This window comes from Ambystoma mexicanum, chromosome 1q (assembly GCF_040938575.1).
Source record: "Ambystoma mexicanum isolate Mex_15411 chromosome 1q, UKY_AmexF1_1, whole genome shotgun sequence".
Taxonomy (NCBI): Eukaryota; Metazoa; Chordata; class Amphibia; order Caudata; family Ambystomatidae; genus Ambystoma; species Ambystoma mexicanum.
This window is the reverse complement of record NC_090922.1, coordinates 450,177,226-450,202,651: the sequence shown is the minus strand read 5'-3', so window position 1 is coordinate 450,202,651 and position 25,426 is coordinate 450,177,226. Positions and strand designations below refer to the sequence as shown.

General features: G+C 44.6%; 1 protein-coding gene across 1 annotated transcript in view; it reads left to right on the top strand.

Moving 5' to 3' along the window:
* Positions 1-25,426, top strand: part of BBS2 (Bardet-Biedl syndrome 2) — a 1,290,628-nt gene that overhangs the window by 907,643 nt on the left and 357,559 nt on the right. Inside the window, exon 12 of the mRNA XM_069640291.1 lies at positions 2,125-2,296. Coding sequence (XP_069496392.1) covers positions 2,125-2,296 — 172 coding nt within the window. The remainder of the gene's footprint in view (positions 1-2,124; positions 2,297-25,426) is intronic.

Sequence of the window (25,426 nt, the reverse complement as noted above, 5' to 3'; positions counted from 1 at the left end):
GAAGACCCACATCTATTTTCAGGGTTCCCATGCAAATTGAGGTAAGAAATATTTGTGTAAACCAATCTAGATGAGCTCCACACGACGACACTCAGAATACAGAAATAGATGACCTTTTCCATGTTGTGTTGCCTTTTAGAGAATCCATTCCCTCGAGACCACATGATTAAACAACACTCTAACTGAATAGAGCAACAAGAATCGGATATTCCGGTTTTAATAAAAGGATACAAAAGAATTTCAGAACGGGAAAGTTAAGACAACAGGAGACCTTTTTAAACAGAGAAATCAGACAGATTAACACAACAGTGAACACATATAGTCCCTAAATGCAATGTATATGCTTTTTTCTAGACTACATAGTAACCCTAAGTGGTTAACGGTCTCCTGATTCAAGAGAGATGCCGTTCTTGCGGACGGAATCCACATGCAGTAGCAGGTAATTTCTCTACTGGCTGACTAGCATTGACAACTTAATGTCACCAGGTACTACAGAATTTAAAACTGACCACGCTTTTTACCTTTTTTATCAACAGTTATCCCAACTAAGATAGGACACTCAATTCAACGGCAAAAACCTAGTGCTATATTTTATAATTATAACTCAAGTGACACCTCCTGACGAATGTCCCAGATGAAAAGAGAGGACAGAAACATGTTGAGTCTTTCAGTCTAGTAATATAATATCTAGAAATCCATATGAATTCCATTGAAGTCTCATCTACCCTCAACCAGTCCAAAAAACGGACATAGAGGCAGAATAATAATTGACTGATTTTTCATACTCAGAGACCTCTTTAAAAGGAAATGTATTTATGTCACAAAGACTATTGTTTTATATAATTGCTTTTAATATTGTATGCACTGTTAAAATGTTCTAAAGGTTTTCTAATAATGTATTGTTTACTTATGTTTTTACCATATTGAGAATAAATGCATATGTTTTAATAACACTTTTGTAATTTTGGCATAACTTCATATTTTCCAATACCTCATACATATATATTTAATTATTTACCCCCTAGATAAAGGTAGGGTAGTCACTCAATTGTGACAATCTGGGATTCCCCACACATTATAGAAGGACCATTCATGTCCGCCATTATTTCTAGGATCAAATATTCCTGGGCTTAAAATCGCTGGATGCGGTTTTGTGGAACAGGTGAGCAGGCTTGGGATACCGGAGAGCATATGGAGAATCCCATATTATACCACCATATCAGCATCACAGAGTGGGCAACTTTCCCCCAGCCACAGAGGCTCTAACCTCTCCCATATCTGCTCACATATGACTTTGTTAGACAACCCACCTGCCCTACATAGATATTCATTTTGATTCTTAAGCAGCTTGGTGATTAGGGCAAACGCTTAACCTTGCTGTGTCTTATCCAGCTCTCTATCGGTGAACTGTGCACTGAAACCACCTCAACAGCTCTTTTTCACCCTCCAGCCTTCACACCCCAAACACCACATAATTCGGAGTTACTGTATACAGCCTTTGCTGTATGTTTGTGTGCTTTCGGTAAACATTGGTATGTAGTAAATCATCTAGTGTGGTTGCAGAATTTGTCAAAGCGGTCCTTAACACACCATTTTTTTGAAATCTGAATGGAGCCTATGATCTTTTCTCCTCTCAATGCTTGTTGTACTAGGTTATCTGTTACCAGTAATTGGCAATAGAATAGAGGCAGATGCAAGTGTAAGGAAATCTGCCTGGTAATGTTGTTAATGGGAGAGTGCCTGGAGAGTAACCCCTACACACAAGTTCCAGGTTTACTTACCAACGGGCATCAACATCTGGGAACTGTGGAGGATGTGGTATGTACTAATTGAAGAGGATACATAGGGACACATAGGGCTTGCAAAGGAAATGTGCATGCACAGTCTGAATGTTCACTTTTATTTTTAATTGGCAGTTTAAGAAGCAGTTTGTGGTGCCACCACAAGGTATCAGTAGTGCCCAACATCTTGTAGAAGGAAAGGGCCTTTGATTAAGTATACCTGAAAAACCACATAAAAGGTAACTGTTTCTTATTTTGTGGAGGAAAGTTGGTGAGCACAGTTGTTTCACAGTGTCACTGTATTTGCACAAACTGTGGGTCATGATCTGGTCTATTTTCTTAGATACAATCATTCGAGCAGTGCTGATTTTTGCTGAAGGCATATTCGAGGGTGAAAGCCATGTTGTTCACCCCAGCGTTCAGAACCTCAGTGGTCATATTCGTGTTCCCATCACCCCTCCCAAAGATGTCCCAGTGGATTTGCACATCAAAGCTTTTGTGGGTTATAGAAACAGGTAAGTTTCTCAGTGACTTTTCGGGCTTTAATGATGTGGCATCTTTTAATTGTTTTTTACGTTTCAAATTTCTTGTGATTCCAGTTGTGTTTTTATTATTTAAAAAAAGACATTCCCTAATATTTAAAAACAATAGGCTATGAAAAGACAACAAATGATTAGCTGTGTTCATGCCTCCCTTAGGCTACGTCAGACGGCTTTCTTTTTAATCAAAATCCAACTTGCATTTCAAAATAAATGTGTTTTTATTTTGCAAAAGATATATTTGTGTTTGTTAATGTACAGTCCACCAGTTATCAGTTAATTGTGTATGTTTTATTGTTTGACATGGTCATTATTTACAACAACCTCTATTCTAAAGCTCCTAATTCTGAAGGTCACAGCTCTTATGCACATAGGCAAACACATTTTAAGTAATATTGATCCCTCTTTAGTTCATGACATTTATGTAAATTGGAGCCATGGAAATTTGAAGTCTTCCCATTCACCTTCTCTGTCATTCAATACATTTTGGTGCTCTAAGTGTGTGCTGGGTAGGAACACAAGTGTTTTTTTTTAAATAACAAAAGCGTTTTAGTATATAAAGAAATAATATAATTCAGGTATGTAAGGTTGGAGACAATGGGCCTCCTTACAACTCTGGCGGTAATCGTGCCGCCGGAGTTGCATTTTTTCCGGCACCCACGAATGGGCAAGAAACGGGTCATGCCGAGCTCGGCGGACCCGGTAATTGCCCATTTGCGGGTGTCAGTATCAAGGGCCTCCCCGATACCCATTCTGCCCCATAGGTCAGAGTTGTACTGGTGCACCCGACGTGCTCTGCTCGCGGGTGCCGTTACACCCGCCAGGAAAAACCTGGCGGGTAAGAGGTCACCCGCGAGCTGAGCTCCTAGTATGGCGTCTGGGAACTACGGTAGCGGCATGCTTACCGGTACGGTAGTTCCCAGACCGCCATGCTTGTAATGAGGCCAAATATCTGTAACTACTAGACTACCAGTCTGCCCTCCAAAAATCTTCCACATAGAGAGGACTTTCTCTCGCGAGAGTCGGGTTCTCCATCCAGAGGTCAACACGCTCAACCTTCATGCATGGTTTCTGAGAGGTTGAGATTGGGATCTCCAGGAGTACGTAATGGAGATCTTGCTTTCGTCCAGCAAGAAAATCTTTGTACCGCTGCTGTTGGAACAAATTCTTCAGCTGGTGCAGGATAAGAATGTGGATCCTTATCTATGCAAAACAACAGAGGTGTTATCTTTTCTGTTGCATTTGGCCAATCTGGGGCTGCAGGTTGGAACCATTAAACGTTATTTGACAGTGCTTTCCATCTTCAAGCGCTTGTCTGAGGAAACGTCATATTTTAACATACCTTTGGTAGTACAATTTCTTAAGGGCTTACTAATGTGTTCCCTCCATCTCCTTTTCAAGTTCCTATTTGGGGCCTTAATATTGTTTTGGAAATTGTCATATGTGCACTATTTGAACCACTCCAGGTCATTTAAGACTACTAACATTCAAAACCATCTTGATAGTACCGTTAACATCAGCCGTATGGTGATTGAGTTGCAAGCACCATCTTCTAAACTACCTTTTATGTTTCTTTTTAATAAGGACAAGGTTGTCCTTAAGGTCAACCCTTCATTCCTACCTAAGATTATATCATATTTTAATCTGAGACAAAAGTTAGTGTTACCTACCTTTTATCCTCTACCTCATCCTGGCAAGGAAGAGGAAAGGTTACATAGACTTGACCCAAGAAGGGCTGAGTTTCTACATTTCAAGAATGTCAAAGTTTCGTCTATATGATCAACTGTTTATAGGATAAACTGGTCATAGACTGGGACAGGCTGTAACTATACAAAGCTGGTCAAGATGGATTATACTTGATATTACTGTATGCTATAGGCTGGCCGGGAAAGATCCCCCAGAAGGCTTGAGAGCATGTTCCACTAGGGGCATGGCTACTTCTTCTGCTCTCCAAAGAGGGGTTCCAATAAAAGATATTTGTGAGGCAGTCACTTGGTCTACAATTCACACTTTTACTAAGCATTACTGCATTGATTCCACCTTAAGCCAGGATGGAAGCTTTGGGAAAGCAGTCCTTCATTCGGTTCATAACAATCCTTGATTGCGAAATCCGTACTTCCTCCTCCAAAACTAATACTGCTTTGGGAGTCTATCATAGATGAGGAATACGTGGGAGGACACAATCCATATGAAGAACAAGTTACTTACCCCTGGTAACGTTCTATCGACTGGATGTTCCTCCCACGTATTCCTAATCTCACCCTCCCCGCAGTGCGATGTCTGTGATTTTCACTTTACGCTCTCTCAGAGTCTGGTATGGTCTAAACCACATTAATGCTGGTAGTTCTACTGTAAGAAAAACATGAAAAAACAGAACTGGTGCCAACTGGCACTGCACATTCCATATATACCTTTGATGACGTAATCCTCGAGACGGAGGCCCTCGAGAGACATAGAGTTGACTGCATAGATACACAGCTCCGTCTGCAGAATATTTTTCCGAAGCAGCTGAAGCTGGATATAGGAGATATCGTATATGAGGAATACGTGGGAGGAACATCCAGTCGAAAGAACATTACATGGGGTAAGTAACTTGTTCTTTTCATGGAATTAAAGGTTTGCTGCAGGTTAGGGTGATCTGTTGTGGGTTGAGGCTGTTGGCCAACTTGGCTAGATTTGCCGCTGGTCTGTTTGTTGTCACTTTTGGAGGTCGCCCTGGCAAAGTGATCCATGCTGCCTATCTTTTTCCCTGCACATTTTGTCATGTTGCCCTCTCTGCGTAATGGTTCTTGCAGGGATCTGCAGTGTGTCCCCAGCAACGGTGTGACCACAGCAGAGGTATACAAATAAATAAATCGGGTCCCTCTTCACGCTCTATAGGAAGCAACCAACCTGCCACTCCCCAGGCAGCCCACCCCAGCACTGCAAGGATCTGGTTCGCCTCCCTTATCAGCAGGTTTCCATTCCTGCTAATTTCTGTCCCTGCAGCCCAAGCCATGGCAAGGGAGCAAGGCTGCACCAGGGATCCAAATGATCCGTCCTTGGTGTTGTTCCGGCGGGAGCGCACCCGCCAGTGAGGATGGCTGGCAGCCTCAGCACCAAGCTCTATCCGACTTGGGTCTCCTCGCCGCCACCACTGGATCTCACCAGCGTTTTCCAGACCTGCCCTAGCCCTACTTTATACTGCTGATGCAGTAGGGGTCAGGGCTGCGAAAGGAGCTGCGTGCTCCAAATGTGTTGTGCTCCCGCCAGAGGCAGACCTGCTGATGTAGCTAATCCAGAAGGACCGGTCCTCAGCCCTGTCCGATATCTCGGCAAATACGCCGCCCTCCCAACACGGGAAGTTGCTTCAAGTGTGTTGAGCTCAGTTCTCATCATAGGACGTCTACACACAGCACGGAGACTAAAAGGAAGCTGCCATATTGCGCAGCTGCTCCACAGCGCCACCGCCCTTTCGTATCCTAGTTATAGCATACCCATCTCCCCATCAGCCTGTTGTCAGGTTCAGACTTTCTTCTCTGCAGGAGCTGCTGATCCCTCCGGACGCCTCCAACCCAACCTTCCTGAATACAGTTGAGTCAGAAACCCCTGGAAGTGGAAAGGGGTTGTGGATACAACAATAAAGAGACAGATGTTCCACCGACAAGCTGCCTCTGTTCCGCGTTGCACGTTCTGCAGCAAAACAACAAGAGTAGATTTCTCAATCTATTCTTCTATACAATGACATAAAATTCACTCTTACCTGTCACCTCTTCCATAGCCTAGAGGTGAGGTTTCTTAATTTAAACTCTCTTACTTTTACTTTCCACAGAAGAAAAAGATGCTGTAAGGTTGTTTAGTAGAAGTCTCCGATTGCTTTTCCTGCTTACCCTAACTAAAAACTAAATCTAATTACCTAAACTATATACATTTCTATTTTCTGTCTTGGCATGAGTTCATGTTCATGGTCTTAAGAGAGAATTTTATCTTTTGGTTTAATGCTGAACTCTTGTAAACTGCTTTTCTTTATTTTGCTTCCTTTACTGAGCACAAGAATTCCAACTATTACTCTCCCAGGCTTTTGAGTTCTTTACTCTGGTTTCAGTTCTAATGATACTGTTTATTCTTTAAAATGCGCATATGGATATCAACTGGCATACTTGCAGGCTTTAGAGTTCTTTACTCTGGTTTCAGTGCAATGGGTAATGTTTATTCTTCAAAATGCGCACATGCATATCAACTAGCAGACTTGTAGGCTTTCAGTCTATTTAGAGTTGTGCTTTTGTGCACCAGGACCCCAACCGGCCCATAAAGCTGGGGGTTGCCCAATAGCACTTTAAGATGGAATCGCAGCACCCGTGAGATGGATGGGGATGCAGATTAATACTCAAGCATCAAATCAATAATGACAACTCAATGATTTGGCAAAGGGAGTCCGTTTAATGACGAGTACAAAAAACAGGGAGTTTCATGAATATCACCGGATGCGCGATCTTCCTTCTTGCTTCACAACTCCAATGAACTTCATAAAAAACACATCATTTATACTAAAAACTCTTCATCACTGACGTGTAACGCTTAAAAGTTGGAATGCAATTCTGTTGGTTCTAGGAAGGTAACTTTAATATAGGTACTATATCTGTATATGGTAACGGAGTAAGGGGATTGGGTAAACACTGTCAGGTGGGACATCTAAGCCCTACCTTAAAAATGGCTACTGTAAACGTCACTAAAAGTATGACGTCCCATTGGTTCTACTAACTATACCCTAGATTACTTAGTCCACTATGATTGGGTTGGCACCAACCCTACTCATACTTTTCCACTTTGCCTAGCAGCATGCAGAATGGTCAGCCAGGTGTAGGGTGCCCGGCAGCTCCCCCCCCCTTCCTCCAATTATTGGTACCATCGGTCATCACTTCAGTGGTCATGTGTCAATTATTTCACTGTGGTTGGCCTTGAGACTGCATCTCTGTCTGGAAAAAGTTCTGATATCTTTGCATGGCACTCCGCCATGCGTAGGTGTGGAAGTCTCACTTCTTCTCGCTCGGCTGGTCACGTGATTCAGACACCGGAAAATTGCCTTCTTCTCCATGTAATTCGTGTATTTGATTTTCGTTTTGGCCGCCACCTGCCTTCGGTTTCTCATCTTGACCTTCCTGAGCAGGATATTCTGTTCCTTTATTCATTAATTGTAGCTACTGTTCGTCTATTTTAGCTGATACGACCTTGGCTTTTTGGCACGATTTGACTCTGCTAAGTTTCGTTTCTGACTTTTATTCTCGATTTGTTTATATGAAGCTCTCCTCATGCGGCCTCTAATAACTTTTGCTTGATTCTGCTTCTTGTGCATAGTGGAAGTATACTTATATAACCTGCTTCTTTTGAGGTAGATATGTATAGGTGGCACTTGCCGCAATCTATCTTACTACTAAGCATAGCAAGCCGCACGATTTTCTTAGCTTTCTTCCGGTTCCAAGCATATGTACATGCGTAAACTCGATGAATATCTTCGTCATGCTCATGGCATAAGCTTCTTACATTTGACATTGTCCTTTCACTTTAGGTTCACAATGTCCCTTGTCCATGGCGTTTTGTCTCTTTACGTCATTCTCAGGTCGTCATATCTTCTACATGTGAGTCAGTCCGGGTTCTTGTGATGTCACCATTCGTCTTCAATTAAGACCTTTTTTGGCTTCTTCAGGGACTGTACTCAGACGATCTTCATTTTGTTTCATTTGTTGATATGGCTTTCTCAATGGGTACCTTACTGTCCATGTTTTCTTTGGTGTTGGTACTTCAATAGGTGCTGTTCTTCTGATAGGTACTGGACAGAGCCCCACTGCAGCTCTCTGCTGGTTTATTTGCTCATCATACGTCACATACTTTGGCGTGAACATTCCTGGTACTTCAAAATGGACGGTTGGAGTGCGAGTCATGCTTGGGACCTCCTCTACACTCCCCCTTTTGGGCGATTCATCGTCCACTTTCATTTCTTCCTATGTATCCCTCTTCTTTGGATCCTCTGCATTCAATTTCACTTCATCGTCTGGGTCCATTTTCTCTATCTTCTGGGTATATACATGATGGTCTGAAGAAATGTCTCTTTGGGGCCCATATTTTCATAACTCCTTTTAGACTTCCTGCTGTTCTTATGTGTTCATCTTTGTTCCACGTCATTAGTTGACAATGTCCATTTGGGCTGCAATGGATCCATCTTCCCAAATAAGTTCTATGCTTCTTGGGATATAGAAACTTGGTTCCTTCTGGTGCATAAATGCTGGCCTTCACAAAGTCTCTTATTTCTTCAGTCAGGTCTCTGAGCTTCCCTCCTGGTTCGACATCAATCATGATCTTCATCCCTATGGCCTTTTTTGCAGTTTTCTGACACTGAGAGATTATTATCTTGATAACACAAAATACGAGCAATATCATCACTAGCAGGGCTCCTAGGAATTTGAATGCGTCTGCCATCCATTGTGGAACCCATGAAAATAGAGATCCAAACCAGCTGTCGTCCACTTTGTCAGTTTCACCGATCATTTGATTCTGTAGTTTCGTCAGTATACCTATGGCTTCTGTTAGGAGTTCCATTTTCTTCATCGTGAGAAGGTATAAATGTGCAACATGATTCTCTGATGTTTGCACAAACGCCTCCATCCATGACTGTGATCATGTCAAGGACATATCTGTTCTGAAGAGTCATTAGTCGAATCACTCTTAACTCTTCCTTTATGGCATTGAATCCTTTCATGGTTGTGTTGATGGTCTGCTGTAATTCCCATCTGGTTATCTGCAACCATTTAGTATTTGCCCCAACCTGAATTCTTGGCATGAAGATTTTCGTGAACACTGATGAGGTCTGGCTGAACAACCTATGTTCATAAGGGATAGCATCAAAAGCTTCTATGGATTAGGCAGAAAAGTTATTCTCTCACTTCATTCGATTCATCAGTTCCACAGATCTCTTCTTCCTCAGGTGAGCATCTGCTTTCGGGAAACTGTCAATATTCAGGCCACTTTTCAGAATCACCAACGCCGGAACGTGGACATTCACTATTTTGCATATACCTCCCCAGTTTCTCGGCAGTCTGATATATGCTTTGGATCCGCATGCCCAATAATGATCCATGATCACTGCAGTTCCATGTACCATTCCTGGAGCATCAAAGACTCGCCCGCAGTTCTGATTCTCTCCCATCTTCCTAGTGCCATTATTCCTGAAGCAGAATGTTGGGCTTTCCGGTGGCACTATCTGCAAGGGTCCTCCTCTGTCCTCGACCCATGTTAGCAGTTTTGCAAGCTTTGGCCACAATTTGCATCTGTTCTGTACTACGTCAATGGTGCCTTGGTAACGACCAATAATCATCTATGCTCTGCAAATCACTACTCCTTTCTCCCACCCGTCTGTTGAAAGCACTGTTCCCCAAATCTGCATTTGGCCTCTGTTCTTCCAACTTCGAGCCTCTTCTGGAGTTTTCCTTGGACATTTAGCTTCTGATTTGCTTCTCTTCTGATTTCTGCTCCTTTAACTCCAGGCGTTTCGTATCTGATCACAATGTGTTTTGTCTTTCCATTGTTTCTTGTCTTTATGTCCTAGACATAATCGTCTTCATTTGGATCGGTTGCTTCAGTTGCCCATTTCATTGAGGCATCGCTTCCAATGAACTGGCCTCTGGTCTTGCACATTGCCACGTGCGATAGACAGTGTGCTGTCTGGACATCAATTTCTACAGCTACAAAGATCTTTGACTTCTCCATGCTGTGAGGTAGGAGTGCACAAACAAAGCATTCCCCCTCTGAACTCAGTCTTCCAACTTCTTTCATATGTTGGTACCATATGTTGTTTCCCAAATGTGCTGTGCTGTCCAAGTTGTCGTTTAGTTCACTGTCATCTCCTTGTATGCTTCTCGTGATCCTCAAGGTTTTCATGTAGTTTGCTATAACTACATCCTTGAATGCATCCGTATGGCTTCTTCTTGCTGGAGGCTTCTCAGGTATCCTGATCCATGGTGCAGGCCTCTTCATCTGCACCAATTGAGACTTTTGCCAATTGAGTAGGCAAAAGTCTGGCAATTCTTTATTTTTCCTCTTGTATTTTCTTGGCTCTGGTTATGAACGACCATATTGATTCTTCTATCATCTGTGCCTGTGAAATTTCCTCTGGGCTTGCCTTTGTCTCCTTCAGTACTGTATCAGGGGTGTTCATTACTGTTGCTTTGGTTGGTTCCTTCTCCTACTCCTTTTGTCTCTTCAAGAGTTCAGCTTCCTTCATGTGGCTCTTAACTTCGCTGACGGTAGAGCTTCTCATTGTTGGCAATCCAATCTTCCCCTCTTCTTTTGCCTATGGTTCTGTAGTTATTGACACTAGACCTGGTGTGGGTGCATTCATCGTTTGCATGCGTGTAGTTGTCAGTAACCTTCTTTCATTCTTACTCTGCCGACCCTGTCTCCGGCTTTTCAATTTGCTTGTTACCATAAATATGTGTGTGTCATTGCTAATCACATCCATCTCAGGTTCACTCATTCTGCTATCAGACCTCCTAGGGACTGGAATGACTATGTAAGGTCTGGGTGCCTTCGTGGGCTTCATGCGTGCATCATTAGGTGGGTGCACTGGAATTGGAACTCTTTGTGCACCAATAAAAAATGTAGTTCTAATCGTCAGTGACAGTAAAACAATGATGAATACAAAACATAAGTACATGATACCCCTATAGGTTAGTCTACAGCATTTAGTTCCGGAAAAATAAGAACGTCTCTCCTCCTGAGGGAGGACAAGGTTGCTACTCTGATTTCCCATCTCGATCATCTGTTGAAAGAAACTAACTTTTAATGCACTCTTAGACAATATTATTTTTGGATTCTGCTGGTTCTTTTGGATTCTGCTGGTTCTGCTTGTGGGTTGCAGGTACTGAAACAATTGTCCCTCTTTGCCTGAACAATGGATTGTCTATCGTCTCTGGATGCAGTTCCTTTTTCTACGCATGAGGAAATGTCAAAATCGAGTAATAATTCTTCTATTTACTGTGTATGTTCAATGTACATGAGTTCCCGGTCGGTGCCTCTTATTTGCTTCGCTCCAGACGACATGTTGTGTCCTTGTCAGTATAACAAAAGTGAAGTCTCTGGTAGTACATTCTCGATCTGTCCCTCGGCGGAAAGTTTTAAAATCTTCTCAGATAGTTCTGTTGATGGTTAGAAAGTTTGACTTGCATCACGATACCATGCAAGAGCATGCTCATCTGCGTAGAATTAGCTGGGTCTCTGATGAATGTGAGGACGTCAACACCGGCGGGTCTCCCCACAAGTTCTGGGAAATCCTCGATTAAGCAAAAAAAGACATTGCTTGCCAGTCTGCTATCTTCTGGTGACAGGGACATTTGTCCTGCCCTTGCTGAAGTTTGGAACTGTTTGGCCCTCACTCACTGTGAGCAGTTTCTGCAATTTCGATGTGTGTGGAGAGCAACTTGGATGATAATTCCGTTCAGGATTATACTTAAACGTTCTGTGTTTGCTGGATCTCGAAGAAATGTCAAAACGTCTGTGGTTCTCCCGACAAGATCTGGACAGTCTTCAATTAAGCGAAGGAACAGTACGTTGATAAGCCTATTTGCTTCTTCCGCTGCTTGGGGCATTTGATTTTTCCTCGCTGTACTCCGGAAGCAGGAGGAACTGCTCGGCAATCGCAATGAGCAGCCTCCTTATTGTATTTTCGTTTTCAGGATCTTGAAGCAATTCAGTGATGCTGGTGAGCCTCACCACCAATGACGGGTATGATCTCAATACTAACTCGAAATATATCAAAACGTCCTTAGTGATGTCAGTACTGTGGGACACCATAAGTGAGTCCGAACAAAGTCTCTGTGTTGAAAGAATCTGGATACTGTATTTTCTTCCAATTTATGTGTCCTCGATCAAAATTTGGCATCTCCTTTTCTTATCAAGGCTTCAGAGTGCCTCAGTCCAAAGTTCAAAGTCAACAGACTATGTTGTGGTTCATACATGTACTTTTCTTCTTCGCCCTGCAACTAGGATGCACAGTGTCCGTTTTTATGTCCGTATCCTCTTTTTTGCTCTGAGGAATGTCCAAAATGAAGCCACAACTTTGCACAAAGGTTCCTTGTCTTTGCTTTGCTGCTGGTCATGCGTCCTTCTTCCTCGTCATGGATCTCGTCTGCACGTGCTGTGCTTCTTCCCCGTCGTCTGTAGTTCTCTGATGTATGGCTTGATGTCACCCAAAAAGATCCAAGCTCTTCTTCCTTGTAACTTTACTGCAGAGGGAGGGACGTCTTCCACTGTAAAGGGACCATTAAACCTTGGCTCGTCCCACTTCTTTCTCGTGTGATTTTTCACCAGGACGGTGGCTCCAGGGAAGATTGATGGAACACAGACTCTGAGCTGTGTCTGCAGTAGTATCTCCTTCTGTGTTCTGTGCTGCCCTGCACCCTTTTCGTCGTCGCTGCAGCTGGCCTGAAATTACAGTAAGACAATATGTCATGCAATTCAAGTAATTTTGCATTTCAGACCCTAAGATTTCTCCTGTTGGCTGGGCATCACATCTAGCTCTATCTCGGGGTGTCAGGGGAGTGCGCATCTTTCTCCCTGTTGCTATTTTGTGCGGCGTAAGATGATGGTCAGAACCAGGTTGGTTTCTGAGTGCGTACAGTGCCAATGGAAGGCAGTGTAGCCATCCTTTCTTTAGAGTAAGCGTCAACTTGGCTATCCTTTCCTTTACCAAGCCATTGAGCTTCTCACATATCCCATTACCTTGCGGGTGATACGCCGATGAGAACTTGTGCTTTATACCAAGCAGCAAGCTAATCTGTTCAAAAACTTTGTTGACAAAGTGAGCCCCATTATCTGATCTCATGACTTCAAATACTCCCCACCTGGGAAATACCTCTCTAACCAGAAATGTGGCCACACAGGTAGAGTCTGGGTCCTTGGACCTGCTTCTTTCCATCTAGAGAATGGACACACCACAGCAATTCGATACCTGTACCCATTCCATACTTGAATCATATCGACGTAATCGACATGCAAGTGCTGAAAAGGTCCATTGGGCCTTGGGATGACTCCTCTAATTACTTTTAGTGTGTGCCCAGTTGTGAACTTCTGGCAGATTATACAGTTCACCATAAAAAATGCAACATGCTCTTCTAAGTTCGGTATAATCCAATCTTCAGCGAGCGTTGCAACGAGATTCTCTTTTGTCACGTGCGCTGGATAGTGTAACTTTTCCAATGCTATTTTTAACAGGGCTAAAGGCATTACTGGTTTATCTGTGCTGTCTTATCACCACAAGCTTTCGGAGGGGTTTAAAGAACACCCTCGCCGCTTCCAAAGATTTTTCTCCTCTTGTGGTGCTTCCCCTTGGAGTTCCATTAACTGGGTTTGCCCCATGTTATTATAGCTTTCGGGTTCACTTTGTGCAACAATTATTTTTTCATTTACATCAGTTGTTTCCCCGTCTATTATAGCTTTGCCCTTGGACGCCATATGCTTGGCCTCTGTGTCTGCTGCTTGATTTCCTCATGAGATAAAATCTGTCCCTTTCGTGGGGGCGGGGAATTTCATGACCGCTATGCCCACTGGGAGCTGTAGTGCCTTAATGAGCCTATCCAATAGGGCTGCATGCTGTACTGGCGTGCCGTCCGCTCAAAGGTAGCCTCTCCTTTTTCTGTGCGCTAAACCTGCATGTACTGTTGATGTCACATAGGCGGAGTCACTGTACACTGTTACTTCCTGGTCTGCATGATTCTCAATAGCGAGTATCAACACCAATAGTTCTGCAGCCTGTGCTGAATAGTGAGATGGTAATCGTGTACTAATGAGCACTCGAAATTCTCCATTTGCTGTGTGCTTCATCACAGCAGCGCCTGTATATATTTGCCCATTGTTTTCATCGATTCTCGAGGAACCATCAACAAAGACAATTTCTCCTCTGCCAATGCATTTTCTTTCACTCTGGGAATCTCATAAAATTCTTCATAACCTTTGCAAAACAGCTCGTACATGCTTTCGATGTTTCTCCATATTTTGCGAATATATTAATATATCGTCAATATATACAACTGCGAAAACATCTAGGTAACCCCGTAGGACTTCATCCAGAAAGTGTTGGAACGCTGCTGGGGCATTGCAGAGTCCAAACGGCATTACTTGATATTCGTATAGACCGAATTTGGTCCTAAATGCCGTCTTCCACTCGTCTCCTTCTCTTACGCGGACTAGATGGTATGCTCCGCGTAAGTCCAATTTTGTATATACCGTGGATCCTCTAACTTGATCTAACAACACCGGTATCAGAGGTAAAGGGTAACGGTTTTTAATAGTTATCCGATTTATTGCTCGATAGTCTATTCAAGTGCGTAGATCTCCTGTCTTTTTTGGGACGAAGAATAAAGGAGAAGAGACTGGTGATGTTGAATGTCTGATAAACCCGTTTGCTAGGTTGGTCTCTATATAAGCCTTGAGGTGTTCGTTTTCTGCCTCCGTGAGTGTGTAAATTCTGCTGCATGGCAGCGCGGCTCCTGCTTCCAAATCAATGCGGCAGTCGAATGGTCTATGGGGTGGTAGAGTCTCTGCCGCGGCCTTACTGAAGACATCCCTATACTCAGCATATTCTTCGGGTAGCTCCATGTTCGTACTTCCTACGATCTGTGTGTTACGTGGTTCCAAACAGTGTTCTTCACAATAGCTTGACGAGAACTGGACTGAACTTACCTTCCAGTTTATTCCGGGATTATGTACTCGTAACCAAGGTAAACCTAGAATGAATCCAAAATGTGGAGCTGCTATGACGTCGAACCGTAACTGTTCTTGGTGATGATCCCCGCATGTCAATTGCAGATCTTGTGTTTGGTGCATAATGAGTCCTGAGGACAACGGAGATCCATCCACTGCCTTCACTTCTTCGTCCAGTCTTTTCTTGACTAGAGGAAGTCCAAGTTTCTGTGCTAATTGCGCATCAACAAAGTTGCCCGTAGCACCTGAATCGACCACGAGTATTATTGAGACATGATTGTCCTGCCAACACAACTGCCCTTTCAGCAGCACATGGGCTCCCTGGCTGTGATAAGTGTTAGCCAAGCTCTTCGGGGTGTCTTCTACTAAGCTCGCCTGGGCCACCCTCACTGGCGAGCGGTGGCGTTTCCCGATGAATTACCTTTCGGTTTTGTGGGACACTCTCTCACGAAATGCCCTGCTTTTCCGCAGTATAAAAAAAGCTTGTCTCGCCTTCTCTTGGCCTTCTCCTCTTTGGACAACGGTCCCCGGACTGTTCCGATTTGCATAGGCTCCTCTGTGCCTGTACCTTTTTCAGAGGGTTTACTGGGTCTTTGTTGATCTAAACGTACCATTGTCTTTGCATCCCACTTCCTTCTGTCTTGGCGCCGGTCGCTTTGGCGTTGATCTAGGCGTAACGCTAGGTCGATCATCCCTGAGCAGGTAGTTGGCTGCGGATCTACTTGCGCAATTAGGTCTTTGAGATCTTCTTGAAGGCCTTGATAGAAAAGCACCATTCTTTTCTCTTGGGGCCAGTCCGTTTCTACGGCTAATCTATTGAAAGAAGTTACATAGGTGACCAGTTCCTTGCTTCCTTGGCGTAGGGTCAACAACTCCCTGTTTTATTGTAGGGCGGCTGAACGTCGATTGAAAATCTGACCAAATTCCTCTAGGAAGTCTTCCCAGGAATACAAAAGGGCATCATCCTTTTGAACCAATGGTGTCGCCCATGATGGCGGATCCCCGCTCAAGTACGATATCACAAAGGCAGTGCGAGCCTGTTCTATCCGAAAAACTGTGGGTTTCGTTAGAAAATGTAATTGGCATTGCATGATGAATTGATTGTACCTTTGAGGGTCACCTTGGTATCGTTCTGGGGCAGCCAAAGGAAGCGGGGGGTTCACTTGACACCTGTACTTGGACGGGGGTTGGGGGTTCGCGGGGTAATGGAGTTGCCTGGGCTTGACTTTGAACTGTTAGGGCATGGACCTGCCCTGCTAGAGTCTGGTACTCTTTCCTGGTGGCTGCGAGCTCCTGCTTGAGCTCCTGTAATAAGACTACCATCTCAGCTATGGTTGGTCGTGCTGCCCGGGCGCCTAAATATACGTGGGCTTGCCATTCTGTCGGGGAATCTTCTGTCTTGTCAGGCGCAGAGGCAGCACGAACACCTGCCTCCCCGTAAGGTCTTGGCACCTGGACCCGATGGGAAACACAGGATACCGCAACCCGTCGGGGAAAGAGGGTTAGGGTCCGTTGAGTGGATGGGTACGGGGTAGTAGGATCACCGGGAAAAGGATCAGGAAGAGGTTATGGATGGGAATAGGGAGATATGGGAAAGATGCTCCTCAGCTCCTGCCGCCCTATCCACTGGTTATTCTTGTGGTGGGTTCTCCGCCCACTCAAGCTACACTCATTCACACCGTTGACCAGTAACTGGTGGCCTTTGTTGTGGAGCCTGGAACCACTACTAGAGCTTTTGCTTGGAGCTCTCAACCACGCTACATTGCACCCAAACACTGCGTTAGTATGAGCCTTTTTGCCGTCACTGCATTAGCTTCATGCAGTTTAAAGACTTGTGCTAACGTGCACTGTTACACGGCATCCTTGTCATTACATTACTGTGACATTACAGAGTACATTAGCATAGGATCAGAAATGTACTTAGCTGCGGATCGTAGTCTTGTTCTCCTTCTTAACACACGGATGTCCCAAGTGACCCGTAGGAGGCTCCGCTGAAAATACCAAAGAACACAATAAGCGCGTGCTGGGTCTACTATACGTTCTCACACTATGTCTGTGCCCCCAAACAATGGGCCAACATGACCCGCTTGTGTGCTTGACTAGGGTTGTCTTCACCCGAGGCTCCACACCCGCGCCTCCTGCCCTGCCCCGCTGGATCACCAGAAGTATACGTTCCAGGTTGCCTCACCCGGAATGCACTTGAGCTACACTCAGTCTCCCCAATGCACTCTGCATGCAGGTTAATGTTCGATCATGCGTTGCGGACTGAGCCGCCAAGTATGTTTGCCAGGTCTGCGACCTCGACTGCTTCGTTAGTCTTTCTTTCCATACTCTGTATTATTTTAAAGGACTTATGTGTATGCTGGTGCGGGGCCTGTGATGAGTTCAGGCGGGAGGAATGCCCCGCGTAGACTGGCCCTGAGCAGAGCGCTGGGAAACACGTCCGATCTCCTCAGAAGCCGGAATAGCAAGCGAAGAAGCGTGGGCGCGGCTCGCGCATGCGCAGTGTGTTGGGCGCGGCTCGCGTGTGGTTCTTCTTCTCCTGGCAGGCTTGTGAAGCACACGGCCTGCTGGGAAATGTAGTCTCTTTAGGATTCTGAGTCCCTGCATACTTTGCCTGCAACATGGATGGAAAATCCTCCTTATATACTGCATATAAGGTTTCATCAAATGATTCACAGGGTTTTGATGATTGGGGAACATATGTTTACTACAAGTAGTGCTGCTAACCTGCCCAGCCCTGACAGGCCTAAAGAGAAATTCATCTGGGGTCCTCATGGTTTTGTCTGCAAGGCCTGGTAGCCCTGCCATCAGCACACGTACTCCATACACAAATATTTCTGGCTCTAATGGGATAGCTCTCATAGCTGTGTGTCCTGCGTATGCTCTAATCATCTTGCATACGTTCAAATAGTGCATTCCTGGAGTTCAACATACTATGCCCTTCTCTGTGAACGAGATTGTCATGTTTAACTTTGTCATTAGATCTCGTCCCAAGATATTTACTGGGGCTTGTCCTGAATATAACAGTGGTACATTCATATCACATTCTCCTATAGAGACTGGAAGTGTATCTGTAAAAGGAACACGACTTGTAGCTCCTGTGAAGCCCTGCGTATTTATATGATCGCCAGAAAAGGAAAACTTGCCTTCATGTATACACGAGCGTGTTGCACCGGTGTCAACTAAGAAGGAATATTCTTCATCCCCTATAACGACATCTACCCTTGGTTCCTGGTGAGGGTCTGGTGTCACTGATAGGATACGACACATCAGGTTTCCCAGTGAGCTGTCCTAGTCCATATACAACTTTCTCTCATTTTGCGTGAATGGACTTCTCCATCACCAGTGTTAGCTCTTACCCCAGAGCTCACAGCCTGTCCTGCACTTACTGTCTGTGACAGTTGCATTGGCGACTGTTGAGACTGTCCTTGTGGAAAACTCATCAAATTCTGAGGTTGCAAGCTTTGCTGTGCTCCTGGCGTTTGCTGTTGCACCGTGTGATTCTGTGCAGCTCCATTTCCTCCCTGTTGTAAAAACACCGGTGGATTCACCATACCTGCTCTTGTTCCTTAGTCATTTTGTATCAAGCCTTGACTCCTGCATGTGTGTGCCAAATGCCCTGTCATCCCACAGACCCAACATATTGGCGGTGGTCTGATCAGTTTCCCATTTGACATGTCCTGACTTCCATTTTGCAAACCTCCTTGATTGTTCTGAAGACCTCCCTGATTACTCTGCCATCCTCTTCCCCTAAATCCTCTCCCTGTGGGGTAGAACCCATTATCGCCCTGATTTGCCTTCTGTGGATTATTGACCTGCTGTATGCTCGGTCCGTCTGTGCTAGTTATCATTGCCCCTTCAATGGCATATTTTGACAATTTTTTCTGCAGCTTTTCATGCAGCCTCCTTTTTGCGATTCTTCTCTTGCCGAGTGAGCACTTGTTTCAGTCCTTGCCTATGACCCAGGGTAAGGAGGATGCTCCCACTAGCTTTTTTTGTAAATCATTATTGCAATCAAAGGAAAATAAATGATTTATTCAAGTTCACTAGTATCAGAAAATAGTCCTCAAAATGTAAAGCCCTTCTTTGTCTGCCTCCATACAGGGTTAAGCTCTTTCTTTTCTTGTTCTCGCCCTGAGGAAGGCTTCTACCTAAATATCCTGCCCACCAGGGGGCTTTTCGAAACGTGATATGGATGTTATTGAACTATGGATAGGAAGACCCCATTTTGAACTAAAATTCTGTTTGGGTTCATTTTCTAATGCTTTTGGACTTCTTCCTAACGAACACGTCGGTAGACCTGCGTCCATGGGACAGCGGCACTTGGAACATTAATTAAGGCCACAGTAATCTCCTTTCTTTCTTCTTTTTTCTATGCATTTATTACTTCAAAACTTGTTGTTTTTCCAAATCTTGCCAAATTTCCTTTCTGTGTTTACCTTCCAGATTTATATATTGTATTTATGTAATTTTTGGTTTACCTTCCAGATTTATATATTGTATATATGTAATTTTGGTTTACTTTTTTAAATTTGTCTTAACAATTGCTTACTATTACTGTTTGTTTGTTGTTTTAGCAATGTTTCTTTCAAACTTAATATGCTAACAAATTGGGTTTGCAAAATGTTCTAATGAATTTGCTCTCAAAAGAAGGACTGTTTTCAGTATCTGTAGTGGCTTAAAATGATTGTGACATCTGCTTTTGGATACACACAAAGACAAAACTAACTTAACTCGTCTTAGACTTTTGTAACAGCATAGTGGATATTGTTGGTATAACAGTATATATTGTTTTATGTCCCAATCCACGTAATGGGACTATCCCTACCTCATTTCCTTTCGTACAAAATCTTCTCTTGCAGCAGCCTGCAGTAGTGTGCTATGGTCAACTGTATTTCAGACCACAGTTTGGCCTCGATTCCTACCAATTTCTTGAACTGCTTGAACTGCTTCTGTACCTGATCGGGCAGCCCTTGGCATAATATATGGTAAAACACGGGTATAGATTTCCCCCAAGATTCCCGCGTTTCCAGTAACCACGCGTCTTGGAAATTCTGAATGTAAAGCAAAGGGTCCTCTGACTCCTTCATCTTACGTGTCATTATAGCTCCCCTGTCGGAAGTATCCGGATATAGTAATCATAATGCTTTCCATATTGCGGCTCTGCAGTTGCTAAGTGGCGTTCCGTCATGTGCAGTATTAACTGTAGTCACACCAGGGTAACCTGCAAGTGTCCACACATCGTCCTCAATGTCTTCCCAATCTACTACTGGATCAGGTTTTTTAACCTCTTTCCAGATATTCAAGTTCGCGTGCTCTCTGTCTCCGCTTACATTCTACGTCGTCATCGAATTCTCTGCGCTTCCTCGCTTCCTCTCTGTCTCTATCTTCTTCCTCTTTCTTTGCATCTCTACGTTCATTTGCCCTTTGAATTTCCTTATCCCTTTCTCTTTATTCTTTTCTCCCATATCTTTTGCTCTTCTATTCTCCGCTGCTCCTGTCTGTCCTGACCATTAGCTGCTCTATGCCTATGATTGCGTTGTCTTTCTTGCTCTTTGCGATATAACTGTTCTCGTCTCTGCCTATCTTTTTTCCTGATTATTTCGTCTCTCAATCCTTTTTCCTTTTCCTTCTCCTTTCTCTGTAAATCGTCTAGCTTCCCTTTTTGTTTTGCGTCATCAATGCCTTTACCATTGAGTTTCAATAAAATCTGACCTCCCATCCATTTGTTCTGTGTGAATGTTGTCTCATCAGTTCTATCCTCATTTCCTTTCCATCTTTTGCCCTCTCTCTCTGTATTGAGAGATGTACTTGCTTGTGCCCGGTCTTTCCTCTCGTTCTCGCGTCTCTCCTTGTCCCTCGGGACCTTGGAGGTGATAGCTCTATCTCTGTCTTTGTCTGGGTTTTCATCACTACTTTGCGTAGGTGACTCATATGCCAGAAAGCTATACCCTGTGGCTGCATTAAGTTCTCTTAGCGGGTATAACCCTTCGTCCTTACTGACTTCATTTTTCGTTTCAGATGGGGCGGGTGGCGCAGAAGACGTCTCACCCACCACTTTGCATACATTAAGTATCCAATCTAACAGCGGCTTCTCCTCCTTATCCTCTTGATACATCTTCCAAAGCTCTAAACTAGCTAGGCGTTTGTCTAACTTTTTGCATGTGTATGTGGCATGCAAATATGTCGTCATGTGCTGTAGGACCATTTTAGACAGTGATCCACCCTGGGGCCATGGCGTAAACATTTTGTTTGCGGTTCCTTTCCGCACTGTACTTTTTCAGCTTAGGTGCATGTTTTGGCAACCGTTTGCACAGGTGTACTAATGGAGTCATGTCTTCCATGCTTAAATCTGTTCACCTTCTCTTTATATAACACTTGTTATGCCTTTCCGTTTCTTAAACAACTTCAGCAATATGAGTGAGCACCAATCGTCGCAAGCTCCAATCCTGTTTTTTCACAAAAAATTATACTTCCTTCTTCAACCAACAAACATCAATTCGTATTCTACAATATCTCAGTTACTCAATCGCGTAATTTCTATTCCTCGAAGGAAACATGTCATCCTATGACGTCACAACAAACAACATATAAGACAGACATTAACAGACTAGACAAACTCCAGCTGGCTACACAGATCTCTGCCCCTAAATTTTACCCCGACCTGGGGTGTAAGCCCATCCCTTTCAACAAGCGCCTTTAACCACTATGGTCTCCTAGTTATTACTATTTTATTCAGGACTTTGGATGCAGGCTTCTTCTAACCGCTATATTAAGTGTAGGAATTTGAGCTTATCCTCTCTGCTCAGGTGTCCCCCCTGGTATCTCTCTATTCAAAGGTATCCTCCTCTTCTCAGGTGTCCTCCCCGATATCCTTATCCACTACTCGGTCACCCTTTGAGTCACTATTTCCTTCCCCTTATATATCTTATATATATACATTCTACTCTACTTCGAACTCTATTTTTGTTTTCCTGCCTCCCTCTGTTACCTTCCCTTACTTGTTCTAAGGCATGCACTTTTTGCCAAAGTATTTAGTCTTTCTCCAGCATTGGATCTTTCATAGATGCAGATGCTTGAATATTCCTCGTCGTCAGACTGGGAATCCTCAGTGATGAAAATAATTATTAAAATTGTTTTAATATACACGCATTGCTAATAGCAATGCATGTACATAGCCCATTATGTCCTATGAGGCATTCTATTGTGTAGACCTCCACCTCACTTTGATCCTTTATGACACCAACCAATGAGGTGGCAGAGCTTAAGCTCCGCCCCAGGCAGCCATCTTCTAATTGACACAGGGAATCCTCAAGCTCTGAGCTTTTTTCGACTATCCTTCTATTTTCACAGTAGTTTATATTTCTTTATAATCTACCACATTCTCCTGGCTAGTAGTTTTTGGGATTTCAAAAAACTGTATTTGGACCCAGAATTCGTCGAGTGAACTTTCTCTTCAGATGGCTGAACTTCAACCAACTAAGAAGCCTTCCCTATTCAGGGATTGCACTAGGTGCAGGAAAAAGGTGGTTTACATGAAAGACCCCCGTGATCACTGTATATACTGTCTGTACCCTCATGACATCGAGAAATGTCAAATTTGCAAGTCTTTTTCAACTAAGACCCTACAAGACAGTCATAGAAGACTTCTTCTGCATCTGGAAGCCAAGGAACTCTCTTCAGATGAGGAATCTCCGAAGACAGCTCCTGTTCACTCCAGCAATTCATCTGAAAAGCAAACTTCTAAAAGAAAGGCTTCTTCAGTGGAAAGGGGTTCCTCTCCCGCTCCCGAAAATAAAAGGAAGCTGGAAATTATACCTTTCCTACTTCCCCTGGACTCTACAAACCGTAAGATGAAGCATTCTACGGCAAAAACTACCTCCAGAGGTAAGGAGGAGTTTGCAAAAAACGGGGGGGCAGTCGTCCACGGAGAAGCCGTCTCCGAGCAGCGGTAAAGATCGAGGCCCGTCGCCCACCAAGCCGTCGACGAGACCCTCATCGACGACGACCACGCGGCAAACCGCTTCGTCCACGACTAAGTCCTCGTCGGCGAGTTTATCATCCACGAAGCAATCGTAGATGAAGGAAGCCCATCATTCGTCCACGAAGCACTCGTCCACGAGACATTCGTCCACGAAGCACTCGTCAACGGATAAGGTACCGCCCACGAAATCTTCGACCACGCACTCGTCGACGGATTAAGTCAAGCTACCGTCCACGAAATCTTCGTCCACGGACCCGCCATCGACGAGGCCGTCATCGACGAAATCTTCGACCATGGCTCTGTGGACAGCACCGCAAGCTCATTTACCGACAGAGGATTTAGGGCCCAAAACGCCCCTCGCTGACACCACTGTTACACCATAAAATAAAGACCGTTTTCCTGAGTCTATAGAAGCACTGCCTCAGTTTGTAGACACTCTTGAACCTCAGGGAACACAATTATCTCCCTTAGGAGAAATTCCAGAGCTACCTAACGTCAACCAGCAGGAGGAGTTTTCAGACACTGAGTTTGTTGAAGAACAGCATTGTCTTACACCTAAGGAACACCGTCCTCCTTGGCAACCTACTACAGAGGTGCCTGCTGATCCTAATGATCATGTGCTCTTGTTATCAATGCAAAGGATCATTGAGGAGTTCAATAGATGTCAAAATGAAAAAAGCAAGTCAGCTGTACCGAGGGAACCGAACCCCACGCAGAGGGATTTTTCACCCCAACAAAGCATGCCAAGACATTCGCCTTCCAGGAGTAGGCCACAGGAAAGGGTGCGTCCACCGGAACCACTGTGCAAATCTAGGAGCAGGACACTCAGTGCTTCACCGACAAGGGTCCCTTCTCCAGCATCGTCACATAGAACAAGATCTCCAGTTAGAGATCCAACGATTGTACCATCCTCTGTTTCGGTCTCAGACTGGCAGGAAGATTTTTTCAGGGAATTTTCTGAACCAGAAGAAGGCGAGATCACGCAGGAGCCTGATACTAGCGAATGGGCGATTACATTGTCGAAAAGCCCAGGAAGAACGATTCTCCGAGGGCTCTTCACCACCGGATGATCTAGTCTCCTTTTATACTATCATCGGAAAAGCTGCACAATTGTTTCAGTTACAGGTCACATCGGAGGAGAAGAAGTCGGTGCTTTATGAGCACAGGGACAAACATAGGAGAACTGTTACTACGATTTCTCTCCTCGACACCATTTAGGAGTCCGGATCCAAGATACTGGCTACACCCCTATCCACTCCGGCTCTAGTTTTCAGGCCTGAGAAAGAATGCAAGGCCCCTGAGTCTGCTTTGTCTACGAGGTCATACAAAACCGGACTCGGTCATCACAGTGGCAGCGAGGAAAAACTTGGCCAATCCAGCATCACCTCTATCAGCCCCACCGGACAAGGACGGTCACAAACTAGAGGCAATGGGCAGGAAAGTATCCGCATCGCTTACCATCAGAGCGGGCAACGCGCTGGCCATGACGGCGAGGTTTGACCGCGAGCTTTGGCTCTGCATGTCCAAGCTGACCAAACAGCTACCTGTAGAACTCCAGGAGGAATGGGGGATGGGGAAGCAGCTTCGGATCACATGATTGACGCAGCAGTCGATGTGGCAGAGTCAGGTTTCCGGGAGATGGCCCACGGCACAGTGCTGAGAAGACAGGCCTGGATGAAGGCTACCAATTTCAGACCTGAGGTCCAAGCTCAGATATTAGACATGCCCTTCGATGGTCAAGAACTCTTTGGGAAAAAGATCGATGACCACCTCAAAGGAATCAAAACGGACACGGCACGTGCCATCAGCTCTTTGAAAGATAAAGACAAAGATCGCCGGTCTTTTCGTCCTTTTCGAGATTCATCCTTGAAGTACAGAGGTTTTAACCGTCTTTCCTATGGTCAGAAGTCGCAAGGGGGTTCATACCAGGACACCAAGTACCAGTCTTCCAATAATTACAGCCAGAGAGGGAGGCAGGGCTCTGCTCAAGGGAAGTCGCAGAGCAAACAAATCTGACAGTCCAGCTCCTCCCCCTCAACGTCACACCCCGGTGGGGTGGGGGGGAGGGTGTGCCAGTTCTACCAACGCTGGCAGTCCATAACATCAGATTAATGGGTTTTGCAGGTGGTCCGCGAGGGACACACCTTGGAATTTCTAGACCAGCCTCGTTCCTTGCCCCCGACTCCGCGCGGTGCATATGTTAAAACAAGTCATGGACGAAATCCAGAAGTTGCTGCACAAAGCAGCAATAGAGCGAGTACCTTACTCTCTAAGGGGAAAGGGTTTCTACTCCCGCTTCTTCCTCGTCAAAAATAAGAATGGTCAATAGCGACCCATCTTGGACCTGAGAGCGCTAAACAAATATATCAAGCACATCAAATTCAAGAATA